The following is a 17,248-nucleotide window of genomic DNA, read 5'->3' as shown; positions in this document are numbered from 1 at the left end:
GACCAGAGCTTATGCGGCCTTGGGAGGCTTGGAGAGGATGTGTTCGCAGGTTCAGTTCCAGGAACCTCGGACAAAGTTATGGCTCTTTGATACTTTAGTAGCCTCAGCTATGATGTATGGGGTACAGGTTTGGGGACCTTCTGTAGGCCAGGATGGTTGGAGACGTATGGAGAGGCCCTTGGTATCTATGATCTCCCGATTGATTAGAGCCAAGGCCTCCGTACCTCACGCGATCATTCGAGCAGAGCTAGCTGCCCCCCCCATGGAGATTGAGGCGCTTACCAGATCAGTGTCCTTTGTGCACAGCCTATGGGATACTACTAGAGACAGATATGCTAGACTGGCCCTTGAGTCTTCCAAACAGTTAGCTCTACAGGGGGACACTTCATGCTGGTATGCACAGATGACTTCATGGTTTCAGACGCATGGCTTCACCATGGACAGGTTGCCCCCTTTCCAGTATTCTCTTCAGGCACCCTCGCTGTCTCTTACACGGGTGGAGATCACTAGACTCATTCGTCAGGACCTGATCCAGCTCGACACCAGGAGGACATGGATAGAGCCGCCTCAGGAGTTGAGCACGAAGATGGCTTTCTATAGAGAGCATCTTCTCCACCTCACAGGAGATGGGTTTGTGATTCGACCCAGCTACATGGACACACATATGTCTCATGGTTTGCGTTGTGCCATTGGTCAGATACGCACATCCTCACATCAGCTCGAGATTGAGACTGGTAGATTCAGAGGGATACCAGCAGACAGCAGGATCTGCCGATTATGCCAGAGAGAGCCAGAGACAGAGTTGCACTACATATGTCATTGCACAGTGTTCTATGAGATACGGGGGCGTTTCCACTGCTTATTCAGAGAGGGTTTTGGTCCTCTATCTAGGGTCATGAGTTATGAGGATCAGAGATGTCTTGGACTATATCTACTTGAGTTACACAGGTATAGAGACACTTTACTGGGGAGAGCTAGAGAGAGGCAGTCCCAGAGACACATTACAGATTTCTTTTCACTAGATATGGGACAGCCAGAGGAGCAGCCACCACTGCAGAGCTCGTCCCACACTCATTCGACCACTACTGGCACTCTCATCGACCGAGCATTGGAGCTACAGAGATACAGACGACCGCGACTGAGGAGAGGAGCTACACAGCATCGACGGAGACTACAACAGAAGATTCGAGCCATACTCTCTCGACATCCAGAGTGCAGATGAGGATGGATCCTCACCATTTCTTCCATCTTTGTTTCACACACTGTTACATCCAGTTTACCGGGTACCTATTGTATCAGCTGCTACACCCACGTAGTTTTAGATTGTAGTAGTAGTAGTAGTATTTTGTTCCACTTCTAGTTCTTTTCTAGTTCTTTTGTACCCAGACATGGTATTAGATTCACTATTTTGTAACTGATTGGTCTCATAGGTCATTTTGGCCTTTTGAAGACGTTAATATAACATTTCATTTCATTTCTCTCTCTCTCTCTCTCTCTCTCTCTCTCTCTCTCTCTCTCTCTCTCTCTCTCTCTCTCTCCTTCCTTTTTATACACCGCTTATGGGACCTTCACTAAAAAATAGCACTTGAGTTTTCACTTGAGTTTTCTCAACAATTAGCTATGCGGAGAGATACAACATGCTGGTATGGAGAGATGACATCATGGTTTCAGGTACATGGGTTCAGCATGGATAGATTGCCCCCCTTCCAGTACTCATTGGATGACATCATGGTTTCAGGTGAATGGATTCAGCATGGATAGATTGCCCCCCTTCCAGTACTCATTGGATGCACCCTCTCTCACTCTTACATTGTCCGAGATCACCAGGCTCATCTGCCAAGACTTGACTCAGCTAGACACCAGGAGGACTTGGATACAGTCAGCACAGGAGCTGGACACGAATATGGCTTTCTATAGAGAGCATCTTCTCTAGCTTACGGAGAGCTGGACAGGAAGATGGCTTTCTATAGAGAGCATCTTCTCTAGCTTACGAAGGACGGCTTTATGACAAGATCCAGATACATGGACACCCACGTATCTCATGGAATATGATGTGCTATTGACCATATACGCAAATCTTCACACTAGCTTCGGATTGAGACTGGTAGATACAGTAGAGTACCAACAATGTCCCCTATGTCACATGGAGCCTGAGACAGGATTGCACTACACATGCCATTTCCCAGTTTACTATGAGATACGAGGTCGCTTTCACTGCCTGCTCAGAGCTTTGGACTACTCTCTAGGGTCATGGGATGAGATGCCTGGGATTGTTTTTTCTCGAGCTACGTAGACACGGAGAGAGCCTGATGAGAGGAGAGGCTAGCCAGTCTCAGAGACGGATCACAGACTTCTTTAGAGCGGACACTAGACAGCCAAAGCAGCTACTATCATAGCAGAGCCCACATTCTCCTCACACTAGAGGCATACCGATCAACCGAGCGGCCGAACTAGGGAGGTCCGAACGCCCACGACTGCCAAGGACTACACAGCATCGATGGAGGCTGCATTAGAGGATTCGGATCACTCTGGCTCGACATGCACGACGCCCGGTCAGACTCCTGACCATGGAGGAGATTGATGAGATCCACCAACGACCAATGATGGATCTCCTGTAATTTACCTCTTTCTGAGGCTACACCCACATTGTGTTGTATTTTCCTCATTCACTACTTTAGTACCCTTTTTTTCAGCACCTTTTTATTTATTTTTGGTACTCGACTTTGTATCTGTCCACCACATTGTAACTTTTTGGTCTCATACGTCACTTTGGCCTTTTGAAGACGTTAATATATCATTTCATTCCTCTCTCTCTCTCTCTCTCTCTCTCTCTCTCTCTCTCTCTCTCTCTCTCTCTCTCTCTCTCTCTCTCTCTCTCTCTCTCTCTCTCTCTCTCTCTCTCTCTCTCTGCGCGCACGCGCGTGCAAAGAAAGAGGCTGATTTCTAATACTTGAAAAAGCACCCAAATGGTGCCAATTCTGAGGGCAACAACTACATCATTGATTACAGAGCAGGCCCGCAGGCGACAATCTAAAAAGTGTAAAAACCAAATACAACTAGCCACACGGAAAACTGTAAGCAAGGGTAAAAGACCTCTCTTAAAGACAGTAAAAAATGCCTTGGAAAGCTAAGTGGAGAGAGGATGACAGCATCCTCTGAAACCTCTGAAAGATAGGCACTTCCACCAAAAGCAGACTCAGCAAGGGTACAAAAATGGGTGTCTGTGCCTCTCCGCTGCCCTCGACAATCTCGTTGTCCGACTGGCTGCAAAGAATATGCAGCAACTCAGTCCACATAGTTGTCAAAGTACTGGATGTCGGAGAAGATTGTGAACCCAGAATGTGAGAACAACGAGCCTTCCACATGATCTATATAGTAATGTTACTGATCGTAGTAAAAATTGCATCCCTCTGAGAGTAGTGTGACTCATGGACAATATCTCAAACCATTTGTCAAGTGCCCAATCTACATCCCCATAATGTAAGTAGGAGGGCCGGATGTGTCGGAGAGCCCTGATATAGAGTGTGACCCCAAAAATCGCAAAAGCCATGCAAACGCCTCCCACGTCACAAAACCATCATGAACTCCCTCTCTAATCAACAAACAATAAATCGCCCTCCACACTAGCTGACCATACAGACAAACCCAGAAACAGTGCCTCAAGGACTCATACATCTCTGGCAAGTCGGATCATGACCAGTAATCTCAGGACAAGTGCCAACTGGCAAACCTGCATGCACAATCATCCACATGAAATAGCATATCACGAGGCGGGATCATCTCCAAATGCATGACCAAAATTATCTCTGAAAGGCTGGAGAGATGCACTTATCTCGCATACCTTTGACTACCATGGAGAGTGAGCTGGTCATCGTGTCCTCAAAATGATCCTCCTCCCAACAGGTACAAAGTACTCAAAATAGGAAAGAGGGGCCCCATCAGCCTCTAAAGAAGGCTCCCTACCACTCACCAAGATCTCAGTCCAACTCAACCAGTTGCAGTCCCTACTAAATCCACACTAAACCCAGTTGTAGTCCTTACTAAATCCACACCTTCCAAAGCGGTGCCTCCTCTGCGATGAAAACCGGGTCAACACAAGAGAGCCGTCCCAAAGAGCCACCACTTGAACAGGCTGCCAACGAGCATCTAGGCGCTGATCAAGAGACACCTCACCCTAATAAACCAACTTGATGTGATAGCCATGATGGCCAGTCTCTGCAATGTCTAAACACCTAGGTCCCATGTTTCATAACAGTCGAACGTCCAAAGAATTGGTCGAAGATTGCCTACCAGCCTTGATGAGAGGGTAAAACAGTATGTCCCCCAATGATGGCATGCTAGTCAGCAAGAATAGCCGCATCAATCTCTCGCTACGTGTTGCGGCCTCTGCTGATTCTATAGGTAGCTGCAATAACCTCTGCATCAACCAAGGAAGCCTCCAAGTAACGATGTAAGGATGCTGCTACAGACCATCCTCCCATCTACCCCAATCAATGTGCATCCTTTCTCCTGGCTGCCACCCCTCTGAATCCGTCACATATGCATTTCAAATGAGTAGCTGCCTCTCTACCCCCTCCAAACAACAAAGTGTGTGCCAAATCAAAGCGCAACGCAGATCCATCCAAGTCCTCAACAAGAAACTCATAAACAGTGACAAATAACATATCCAAAGGTGAAACAGATGGTTGAGCACCAAGCATGAGGAGACGCATGTGGCAACACATGGTATAAAAATTGCTTCCAAGACTCCAGGAAAATTGCTTCCAAGGATCGGCCCTAAGAAACAATCCGCGTACTATGAGCTTGACAAGCAATGCCTTGCTCTGCATCTTTGGATCAATAATCCCCAAGCTTCCCACCTCTCTAGGCAAGATAACTGTGTCCCAATAAACTTGAGGTCATGTATCAGTAGACCCATTTGAACCACTCCATAGAAAGTTGCGCACTAGGTGGCATAGACATTCCATGACTCCAGAGTGAAGAGTAATGCAGGATGTGGTAAACCATGACCTTGCAAGGAACCGATTTACCACAAGGGCTCTACCAACCAAAGACAAATGCAAGGAAGACCAATGGCAAAGCTTCCTCTTGATAGACTATAAAACTCTATCACAACCAAGAAAAAGAAATTCCTATCCTTTTTGCTAATTTATATCCACTTATAAAATTACTTCCTTCTTCAACATAAAGGGTAGCTAGATAAGTGCATCGTTGTCGTTGTCGTTGTCGTCATTGTCATCGTCATTCTCATCATCGTCATCATCGTCGTCGTCAAGCATCACATCATTTGGAACCATTGTACCAAACTTTGTGCAATCTAAAGCAAATACCTCTCTAGCAATAGAGAGGGGGGCCCTTGGAGGGGGGTTTGGGACCTGACATCTAGTGTCGTCTCTTCTCTCTCTCTCTCTCTCTCTCTCTCTCTCTCTCTCTCTCTCTCTCTCTCTCTCTCTCTCTCTCTCACAGTTTCCACTCTCTGTTTTGGTCATTGCATGATCTCTCATTAAGTCAGGGAAGGCTCTTCCTTCCCGTCAATAGAAGGAACCTTGAGCACCCACTGATCACTCATCCTGAGCTTACACCATCATTCACTTCGCTGCACATTACATTGATACCAGAGCCCTTCGACAGTGTTCGATATCATCGCTCAAGGAAAGAAGCACAAAGAACCACATAATTTTTCTTTGCATGTTGTGATTGCACGTAACCCAAGACCACTTCGATGTGTCCTAATCTGTGTTTTCAAAAGAGTGGCAGGTAACCCTGAAAAGAAGGGCTTGTCCAGTCTCCCCTCGTTCCTCTTTTCCACTCATTGAGAGCCGCCCTTTCACTTAGCGGCAGGCCAATCATCGTAAGGAGGAAAAAAGCAACCTTGGTGTGAACGCAAGGCTGCCAAGGGGTGCACCCGCAGGAAGGAGTTGAGCTTGGGTAAGAGAAAAGCCTTCTTAAACGCATATTGCAAGAACCCAAGTACCCAAGAACCCAAGAGCCCAAGTTACCCACGAACCCAAGTACCTAAGTACTCAGTGCATGGTCATCACCAGAAGCAGAATGGAGACTTTGCGTTAAGGTGATGACAGTGGAGTTGGAGGAGAAGAAGTCTCTACACTAGGAGGATTGTTCCTCGATCCTCCCCCATCCCCATCTACGCCACGGATTGCACCAAGCCCTATGGAGACATTGGTCAAGTCGATGATAGAGATGATGCTACAACAAGAGACACAACGCGCCACCATGGATCGAGACTATGAAGAACAAAGGGCTGCTATGGAGCTCGAGCGTGAGCAAGCACGCGAAGCTCAACGCATAGTGGATGAAGAAAGAAGGGCAGCTATGGAGCTCGAGCATGAGCAAGCACGTGAGGCTCAACATATAGCAGCCGAAGAAAAGCAGAACCAACGCCTGTAGGAGTTGCTCCTACAGGTACTCTCCTTGAAGACATAGCCACTCAAGGAGTCCAGCAAGTCATCACCTAGCACAAGTAGAGGCGACGACTCCAACAATCCAGTCACTGAGAAGTTGACGTTCAGTAAGTATGATGGTAAGATGGACGCTTCTGTGATTCATTCTTGGTTGCATCAATTTAATGCTTACTTTGCGACTAACAAGAAAACCAACAACAGTATAGTTTTGACTATTGTCATGTATTCAGCAGGTGATGCCATAATTGGTATCAAGCTTGGCAGGAGTCACAGTTGGCTAAGCATCTTGAGCATGCCGACGATGGCATACCCCTCTCTTTCAGTTGGGTCGACTTCCAAGACAAGCTCAAGGCTCGTTTTATGCCACCGGAGTACCTTGATCGATTAAAAGAAGATTGGCATGGTCTTAAGCAAAATGGCACTCATGTTATGTCTTTTTCTAACCGTATTTTGCAGATTGGCGTTCAATTGTGCAAATCAGATGCAGAATAAAAGGAGGCTTTCCTTTTTGGGTTAGATGAGTACATCAAGTTCAATGTGAAAGTCTTCAACCCTACGGACTACAATGACGCCGTTAGAATCTCTCTAGCGCAAGAAATGAAGCACAACAAAGGTAAGCCGAAGGAGAACAAGTCAAGTATCCTTGGTAAGACCAATGGTAAGAACCATGGAAAGGGTAAGAACCATGGAAAGGATAACAGTACTTCTTCTTCTTCTCAATCTTCTTCTACACCTAGAGCACAAAACTCTCACAATGATAATAAAGGAAAGGCTAAAACTCAGGAAACCCTAAGTTGACGCCTGCTGAAAAATCTGCTCAAGGAATCTTAGGAGGTTAGTTAGTTAAGTCTTGAAGAACGAACCGAATATGCAAAGGAAGGAAGATGTTTTGAATGTCACACTAAAGGTCACATAAAACGAGTTTGTCCTAAGAAAGCACCTAAAGAACCCACAAAAGAACCCACAGAATCCACATCATATGTTAATGCAATCAATGGGAACACTAATGTGTCCCTCGTTTCTAATGATCATGTAAATGAGTCTCTCATGCAGTGTTATGGTCATGTTAATAGTCAACGCATTGTGACCTTGTTTGATTCGGGTAGTATGTAGGATGTGGTTAGTGACTCTCCCGAAGAGCGCGCATTTAGAAGCTCTTTCAATAGATCCCATTGTGATCTCTGAATTTGCTCCTGGCATGCACTCTCCTTTTACGCATGAATGTCCTAATGTGATAGTTTTGGTTCAAAATGTCAGTTTTTGTCGTAAGTTTGTGGTTCTCCTCTCAAAGGATGTGATTTGATTTTGGGCATGGACTCATTTTCCCCAAGTGCACGTGAACCACCTCTTACAGGGATATTAATTATTAAAGTTACTCTTGAATTACCCAAATCGTGGGGTTATTGCAGAGGCTGCTCGACCCAGCTATCGGCACCTATATATGGGGCCCTTGGGCGCTAGAGACAGGTAGGAGACATAGGACGGGCAGCAGCACCTATCAGCACCAAGCAGTGCCCCACAATACCAAATCAGCCTGGCGTTTTTCTCAAGCAGTATCAACGTATTCTGGCTCGGCGTTTTCAACCAGTAGCAGCGTTTTTGCTCTCCCTCGGCGTCCTGCCGCAGTACCACAGCAGATCAGCACTTCCCTCGTCGCGGTCCCCCTTTCCATCACGGCCAAGACAACAAATCAGTTTTCAGCCAGCAAATCAGTTAGTGTTTTTCAGTTTTCAGCCGTCGTCATCGCAGCGACGACAACAATTCAGCCCCGTAGTCTCGGCGCACTTGCAAGATTCCATCATCATCCATAGCGATCTCAGTTTTCAGCCTCAAGCATCAGTAGCATTTTCAGACTTCAGCCATTCGTCGTCGTCGTCGTCGTCGTCCATCAACATCGACATCGACATCGTCATCGTCGTCCATCGACATCGACATCGTCATCGTCATCAAGCATCACATCATTAAGAACCATTGTACCAAACTTTGTGCAATCTAAAGCAAATACCTCTCTAGCAATAGAGAGGGGGGCCCTTGGAGGGGGGTTTGGGACCCGACATCTGGTGTCGTTCGTCTCTTCTCTCTCTTTCTCTCACTCTCGGCACTTTCTCTCACAAATTCCACTCTCTTTGTTTTGGTCATTGCACAATCTCTCATTAAGTCAAGGAAGGCTCTCCCTTCCCGTTAGTAAAAGAGCACCCACTGATCACTCATTTTGAGCTTACACCATCATTCACTTCCGCTGCACATTGCAAAGTCTGTATCAAGTCTGTCACCCCCAAGCCTCTTGTGTGGTGAGAGAACCCCAGAAACTGAACATGGAGCAGTCCAGCACTGTATGCATAGTCCACTCAATCTGATCCCTGTCACACAATGGGAAGGGAAGGAGAAACCAACCGTTGTGTCCAGGGCCTCTGTCCTTCTCGCTGCTAGAAACAGTACATAGACTTTGAAGCAAGCCGCCTCAAGGTCACGAGAAGAGTTGCCAAGAAAACGTGTAAAGTCATAGCGGAAGAAGTCCCAGCGGTAACGGATGTCAAAACTAGTCAGCCCACAAGGGACTGTAGCAAAAGGTGACGCTTGCCCTTTGACGTCTGCACCAACAGGGGCGCCCGCAGATATGGATGCTCCTCTCTCGCCAAGCAGCTCATGGCAATGCACTGCCAAGAGACCTTCGAGCTCCCGAAGAGTGACCTATCCCTTGGGCCAGCGGCAGGGTATGGAGGGAACATGCGACAAAGCGGAGGGATGGGGATGCTAGGCGGAGGGGGGGGGGGGGGGGGGGGGGGGGGGGCTGTCGGTGGTAAAGCTGAGGTAGAGGGGTATTGGCCAACGCATCCTGTTGAAGAGGGTGGAAATGGTTCCCTGAAGGCACCCACTACTGCTCGCCTCATGCAGGCCGACCACCAGGGACGCCAAACTAGCGTGTATCCTGGCGACGACCGCCACGAACCTACCGTCAGCCCTCCTCTGCCTGGACACTTGTCTTACCCGCATGTGCTCTCTCCGTCTCTGCTTGCTGAGCCGGGCCAACCTTAGTAGGCTGGGTCTATGTCGAGGGTCGGGGCCTCCACCGTGGACAGGCCTTCGCAAGATGGCTCATCTGTGGGCAGAGAAAGGCAATGTAGGTGAAGCGGGCAGCACGTAGTGTAGAGGGCAAGGCGAGGGTGCTTTCGATGTTCCTCCTTGGTCTTTGAAAAGACGATTATGTCATCAAAGAACACTCATGTAAAAGCTCGGTGTGGGCTGAAAATTCGATCCATCATTTGATTGAATGTGGCAATTCCACAATCTTGGCTAAACACAATTGCTTGCCGTCTCCTTGAGATACATCCCAACATGACGCAACTTGGATTTTTTGGTAAAGTTTCCGTTGTCAAAGCAACTTCAAACTGTCTAATGAAAGATAGTGCCTTGGAGATGTCTCTTCATCCCGTGTAACTATCAAATGTGACATCCTTGTCACCGGGTTTGAAAACCCACATCTTATGATGTAGCATTTAGATCGGATCTTCTTGAGAATTGGAAAATCCATAATGCTTTTCACATGAGCCTTCTACAACCTTTCATTGGCGAACCTCCTACAAAATTAACTATAGAAGATCCCCTTGAGGTAGATGAAACTGAAGAAATTCTTCCATAACAAATCATTCACCATCAGAGGCTTGCGGTTATCCTTCTGCAACTTGGCCTTCTCTTTGGTATTACGTAGGGAAGTAGTAGGCGTTCTCTTCTTTGAAGAAGTATTGTATGAAAAGTGGAAGTAGTATAACTAGGAGAGTATATGGAGAAGAGATAAAGACATCCTTGCTTTCATTCAACAAAGAGAGTTTTTTTTCCAGGCTCTTGCTCTTGGAAGGCCGTTTGTTCCAATCCGGAGATCACTTGTGCGCTTCGGCACCTCTTTCCGCATTTTCCTCCTGCGGGTTGTTACCACCAACAACAGGATTTTCCTAACGCCCATCTGCATCTGCTCCTTGCAGCTTCTTGATTCCGTCCAAAACCTTCTGGATAGCGAGCAGCATGAGAAGCTGTTGCAATTCTGAGAATTGCACTCACACTTGTTGAAGTCATCTTCAGCGGTTCCCCTCATGACTCGTCATGGTCCTTCTCGTTCCTTCTCGGAATCGTCGTCCTTTGCAGAAAAAGAGAGGCGATCAAGCTCTAAGACCACTGCCACAAACAGAAGTGCACACAAATAATCAACAAGCTAAAATAAATAGACTTTCATCCAAAACAGACGAGGAAGAAGATCGACACAATATTGGACACCGGAAGATGGGTGGGTCCCTCCCTTTATAGAGAAATCTTTATTCAGAGAGAATCTTTTTACAAGCACAAGAACCAAAGAAACCCCTCTGTTCTAAATCTAAGACTCGATGGTCGATTCCTTCTCGTGTGGGAGATTCCAAGAGGCGAGCTCTCAATTCCCTCTGCATCCAGAGTGTGAAACTCTGCAAACCATTCCGGATTCCATTTTTGCAATCCTCGAGCGTAGGCCGAGGCCTCCTTGCTTCTTCTTTGTGATGGAGTACTTGCAAAAATCACAAACACAAAAGCGACAACTCGTAGAGCGTATTTACAAGCTTTACCTATCGCTCCCAGTACGGAAAAGCAACCTTCACACGATGGCTTCACACGATCACTTACAGATTCTCGGTGGCATGGACTCCTTGTGCTAGCGCTCGCAAAATTGAGAGGAGGGAGAGAAGCGTTGGCTGCTTTATAGGCCTTCGGAGTCAGCAAGAATAGCTGGCGAGCTTCCTCCAACAATAGCAAAGATGGGGGGCGCTGGAATAGCAAGGAGAGGAGAGAGAGGGTTGGAGATAGATTTAGAGAGAGGAGCGAGAGTGATCGCACCTGGTTTGCAGCCATAAGGGAGTGCTAGTCTTTTGTTTTCAATAAGCCTTGCTTTAGTTTTATTAAGTGATTGACTGCCCACTTATTAAGTGGGCAGCCGGTCACTTTATTAAAAATGTGAACTTGTTAAAAACTCAATAAAAACTCAGTGCGTTGAAAACCGATGCTACACAACACTTCACAGGCTTCCTTGGATGCAATTCTCAGTCACAGATGCTATGCAGACATGGATTCATGGCGGGAAAGCATGTGCTTTCCCAAAAAGCACTTAAAAATATCCCGTTTTTTAAAAAAAGCTTCTCAAAATTATCTTTATTCTTGTGCCTACATCTTTATGCATATTCCTTTATCCAGTTCAAATTTCCTCCCAGACCAATGGAATATTCCCTATCCGATGCTCCTGTCACCCATCATGTGACGCATTAGGAACACCCACTTCCTGGTCTCTTCTACCGAACTAACGATACAACTCCTTCGTGATGCTTAATATCACCCATCATACGACACATCAAAGGTTTCCGTTCCTAATGGCTTTTATCAGTTCCAGTAGATCTACAGTTCCTAATCTTTACAGTTCAAGTGTACACGTTTAAATATCCTAATTTCAGTGAATAGAAATTACTCACGAAAATAAGAAAATATTCCATTTAGCAACAGATTTTATACTGTATATAGATCATGAGAATCTACAATACTTCATCTAAACTGAAGTTTTCCAAAAAGCATAAGAGATGGGGAAATATCTCGTCTCAATTTCACTTCTAGATTCTTTATTTTGAAGGCAAGAAAAATGTAGTTGCAAATGCTCTATCTCGCAAGCCACAGATTTCCACCGCCACAGCAATACTTCATCTGATTATGATAATACGAGGGGACAATACGCTTTTGGTCCAGACAGTCATTTTTTGTCCAGACAGTCATTTTTTACAAAGTACAAAGTGGGGAATGAGTTTCAGAATATTCTCTCCAAGACGGTTACTTTAAGTGTAAGGCCAAGTTATGTGAGTGTGACAGGGCTTTGCAACCAAAAGTGTTGACATCCCCTTATGTTCGGCAAAGAGGCGACTCTCAAGGCAGACTTCTAGTGGCCTCAGCTCAAGAACGACATGGATGATTTTGTGCAAACTTGTAAGGTATGTCAAAAAGTGAAGTATGACAGGCACAAAGCAACATGACTTTGAACCTTTACGGATTCCAAATCGACCCTGGGAGAGTATTGCTACGAGTTTTATCTTCAATCTCCCAAAGACTCAAGGTGGGTATGATGGCATCCGGATTATCATAGATAGATTCAGTAAGCAAGCTCCCTTTGTGCATGTAAAGAGACAGTGAAGGCCAATCATATGGCTAAACTGTTCATTGCACAAATCTCCAGAAATCATGGGATATCTAAGTCTATTGTGACAGACACTCACCCCAAATTCACGAGTTTCTTTGATAAGGGCACTGTGCAAGAACTTGGGTACTACACTCAAGTTCTCTTCCTCGTTGCATCCACAAACATGTCCTTCAATGATGGAGCTTGCAAATTTTCTATCGTACCTTTTTTGTTTCTAAAGGAGTTGTGGTCTCAAGGTAAGCACAAGCCCTTTGGATTGCAATGGAGTTGTTATTTATTTGTCTCAGATTTTTGTAAAATATTGCAGCATAAATTTTGCAAACATATCTCATGGTTTCTTGTGTGTGTTATGTTTGAAACACATCCATACCATTGTAATTAACAGATATCCTTATCTTCCATGTGGGTATAAATAGTATAGTCCCCTAGCTCCTGAATCAAAGTTAAATGGTGAGCTTAGCACTATTATCACTCCATCATAAGACTTTCGTACACAATGATTCTCAAACTACTCAAAAGGCTTATCTTTTAATCCCAATGAAAAAAAGTTAATACAAAACATTTACGTGATGAAGCACGTTTTTAATCTTTACATTGCTTAATATCCTATTTTGGTCGATGTTTACTTGTGATTAAACTAAGGCATAAGTATTCTGGATCTACAAGCTGAAGCTGATACAATTAACTGTTTATTACAACATTTAGTGTAAACACGGTAAACTATAGTGGGTTTTTTAAGAGTTCCTGGTGCAGAGAATAATCACATCCGCCACAGGCTTCCAAGCTTGGGGATGGCCTGCCATTGCTTAAATGGCTTGGAAGTAAGTCAGATGCCAATCCTGATGATTGTTCTCTGTGCAAACATGGCTTATGTCATTCATATGTGCAGGATGAATCCTAAGGGACAATTGAAATGTAGCCATGTAAGATTAAAAGAACATCACCAAGAGGTATCCATAAAAGCTGACTCCCTAAAAGGAGCAAAAAGCTGTAGTATACCTTTTTTTTGAACTCTGCAAATTCCTCTGCACTCACAGAGCCATCCCTGTTTACATCAACTAACTGCACAAATTCCTGCACCTCTTTTCTATCAACACCTAAATCACCCATGACCTGCTGAAACTCTGACATGCTTATCTTGCCATCCTTATTTGTATCAAACATCAGAAACATGTGATCCTCATGCACCAGGCCTTTTGACAGCAGAACATCATTGTCCAATTCCTTTAATGACAAAGCGGCACGATCTGCTGCAGCCATCATCAACTTCTTAAGCTGCTGAGCCTGCAGTACCAAACACCCAGCACAAAGTCGTCAACAAAGCCTTTATCTTCAGGCATCAGCCCATACTAGAAAATCATGAAATAACAGCCTGTTGATGACTTTGTAGATCATCTTCTTCACAGCATTCTTCACCTGTCCAGGATCCGTTAGTCCTCCTTTGTACAAAGCATGTGATGCATCTCCTTCATTAGCTTTGGAATCCATTGATGATGTTCTAATTTGCAACTCCATGGTTGGCTGATATAAGCTTGGATTAGTGAGGTACACTGCCACATGCAAGCTCTCATATCCATTGGCTTTTGGATAAGCAACATAATCCTTCAATCTTCCAGGAACTTCTTCCCAAAGTGATCTCACAATTTCAAGTACTCTGTAGCAGGCAGTGCGACCTGTGTCGATTAACTCCAGGCCAGTACTATCCATCTTAGATGTTACAACAACACGCAACCCCATAACGTCATAGACTTCTTCTGGTTTCCGACCATCTTTCAGCAACTTCTTCATCATACTAAACCTACTTTTGAGACGACCTAATACTGTGTACCCCTCTGTTAATAACTTCAGTTTCTCATCTTGTTCTAAAGCTGAAGATAATCTCAGCTTGCACTCTTCCAGTACAGATTTCTCATCAGGCCATTGACAGTTCAACCAAATATTCAAAAATTCATATGAATCAGGAAGAACAGTCTTAAAGGCCAAGTCCTCAAGCTCGCTAGAAACCTCTTTTTTCCCTATTGCATGAGCAAGAGGAGCGTGAATCTGCAGTGCCTCCAAAGCCAATATCTGTTGTTGATATCTTGGAAGATCATGAGCTAGCCTCATCTGTTGCAAACGCGATGAGAACTCTATGATAATGGCCGTTATATCATGGTACGATAAACAGAACCGCCTGACTGCTCTTGCACTTTCCTCATCAAACAAATCCATTTGGTCTAGTGTTCTCTTGAATCGGATGCAATCATGAAGTAACCTCCCAACATCCCTGCCAAGTTCTTGACTGACTAAGGATATTCCCAAAAGTCCTGCTTCAACTGCCAAACGAAGGAGGCCTGCAGCCATAACTCTGGCATCCATCTGCATTTTGAAAGGCCATTTTTTTTCTTTCAACGACCACTTACAGATCTTGATAAAAAAAGATGACGTAATCTACAAGGGGGCAGGTGAATCTAAGATTTGTAGTACATCCAAAATAACACGCATACACACCCACACACATTTCAGCTACCTTAACCCATGAATGTTATTCAGTCTCACTATCATGAATGTCATTTGGTCTGACTAACGCAAATGGAAATGTTTATGGCTGATGATAATTCCGTCAAGAGGAAAAGTAAAACCTCATGGTCTTCAAAGCGTAGCAAGACCATACCTGCAAATCTGCTAATGTGTATGCAATAGCCAAAGAGTTCATCAGCATAAATCTTCTTCCTCCTGGTACTCTGTTTAGTGCAGAAAAGGTTAGCTTCAGAGCAGAAAGTATCAGCTGCATATGCTGCCCTGATGTAACAGAAGGAGAAAGCCGACCAGCTAAACCATCCCATGCAACTGAAAAGTCGGAAACTATTTGGCCTCCTCCAGGAAGTGCTGCAAATGATGTGGGCCAGTTATCATGATAAGGTACTAATTCTGCACGTTCCTCGGAGGCATTAGATGTATCCTGATCATCAGAGCCATTACAAGTGATTTAGTGAAACAGCTACTCCGGTGATTCTCAAGTGTCCAAAAAATCTCTCGCAATAAGTGGATTCACAGTGTAGACATATATTCCGAATTGAAGCTTGAAACAGCTCATGGAAAATTCATTTCAAACAAGAGCTTGTAAAAGTTCATGATGTGTGCGTGCAATGAGTATAAAGCCTGATTTCTCTCACGTTGCTCGAGAATACAACATTGACATCCTTTGACGATCAATGGATACTTCCTTCAAAATTCACCCAATAGAGCAAAGAAAATGCTGTGACTCTGAATCGTGATGCTTGGCTCTTTCAATTGAAAAGCTTTCAAAGCTCATGAACCAGCACTACCTAAGGTAAGTGAGAAGCCTCAAATAGACCAGCTCGAACCTAAGACCAACTTGTCACATTTTCTATAGCTCTGAAAGTTAATCCATCTTGATTTGTCAACAGGCAAAATGGATGATAAACGTGACACAGTCAAATATCACACTAATCCAGAAACCATTCCTTGCCCAGTAAACTCTCCATTTTTGCAATTCTTCGCGATGGAATTGTGCGTATCTGTGGGAGATTATCATTCATAAAACCCACAGAATTGTACATGGTTATCTGACAAGCCCAACTAGTGGGACATTACCATATGTGCAAAGGGGGGAGAGAGATGCACGAGAGCAAATCATCGCGCTAGAGACAAGGGAGAAGGCATTAAAGTTGTGATCACCTGCACCCACTACTCACACACACACTGTAATCACTTAATGAGTCAAAAATCAGCCTCTTCTATCATTGCTCCCCTCCTCAGGGATGAACTATGTGGCCGGCTGAAGTGTAGGCCTGCCATCATATATCAGAATCATCCTGCTTAATGAAGCCATCTCGAACCGAAGTGATGGGCCCGTAAGGGTGGACCAGTGTACTATCGGGCTGAAGAAAGCGCAGGCATCAATCGCAAGATCCGAAGCCACACCTGCTGTGCCATGAGACAATCCCACAAACGATGTTGCTGGGTCTCAAGTGAATGGCCACAAGCTGAGCATGCTGCCAAGAGGCCACTATGTACCAGCCAACTCCCAACTGCAGTAGCAACCACTGAAACAAGGTCACTCTCCTCGGCTATTGGTTGTCCCACAACCGCTCCCAGAATCCTGCCAAAAACTGTCATGAGACCCTCCTCCTGCCAATGGGTCGCTGCAACAGGACGAGCCTCTCTCCGAGCTATCAGTATGTGACGACCCAGCCGAGCTATGTACTGAAAGAAGGGAGTCCCTGGGTGGTCAGCTGAGGCAAAGGGGTCCTGCCAAAACCACTCCCCTGGATCCCACTGCACACGAGCCAAAGGACGGCTCTCCCATGCCCAAAGGCGCCAGTGGCTAGTCTCAAGATCAGCATGGTCAGGATCAATGACACAGATCCTCCCACAGATGCCCACTACTCGAATCCTCTGAAAGCAGCACTCAGCTACATCTGGTGCTTCAGTAGAGATGCTGTGGAGCCTGCCCTCTCCCTATACCTCAAAGAAACTGCAAGACAGGACCTCCAGCCGCGTGAAGGCCCCCATCCAGCGGGGTGCTGCTGACTCCTGCGGGGTGTGCCACTCTGCAAGGATAGCCTCTGTAATGTCCTGGCACATGCTCTGCGCTTCCCTCGTGCCACGCAGCTAAATGTCATGC

General features: G+C 45.5%; 1 protein-coding gene across 4 annotated transcripts in view; it reads right to left on the bottom strand.

Moving 5' to 3' along the window:
• Positions 1–17,248, bottom strand: part of CRSH (Ca2+-activated RelA/spot-like protein) — a 113,769-nt gene that overhangs the window by 51,450 nt on the left and 45,071 nt on the right. For 2 of the 4 annotated variants that reach the window (XM_086497930.1, XM_086497933.1), the window contains 3 exons: positions 15,272–15,559; positions 14,035–14,976; positions 13,618–13,902 (listed from right to left, as the gene is read on the bottom strand). In XM_086497930.1, coding sequence (XP_086354056.1) covers positions 13,618–13,902; positions 14,035–14,976; positions 15,272–15,559 — 1,515 coding nt within the window. Of the gene's footprint in view, positions 1–13,140; positions 13,516–13,617; positions 13,903–14,034; positions 14,977–15,271; positions 15,560–17,248 lie in introns of those variants that run through there. The other 2 variants (XM_086497932.1, XM_086497931.1) reach the window with 2 other exon arrangements.

Source organism: Adiantum capillus-veneris, chromosome 24 (genome assembly GCF_014529385.1).
Source record: "Adiantum capillus-veneris isolate H3 chromosome 24, ASM1452938v2, whole genome shotgun sequence".
Taxonomy (NCBI): Eukaryota; Viridiplantae; Streptophyta; class Polypodiopsida; order Polypodiales; family Pteridaceae; genus Adiantum; species Adiantum capillus-veneris.
Note: the sequence above shows the minus strand (reverse complement) of the source record. Positions and strands in the feature narration are given on the sequence as shown.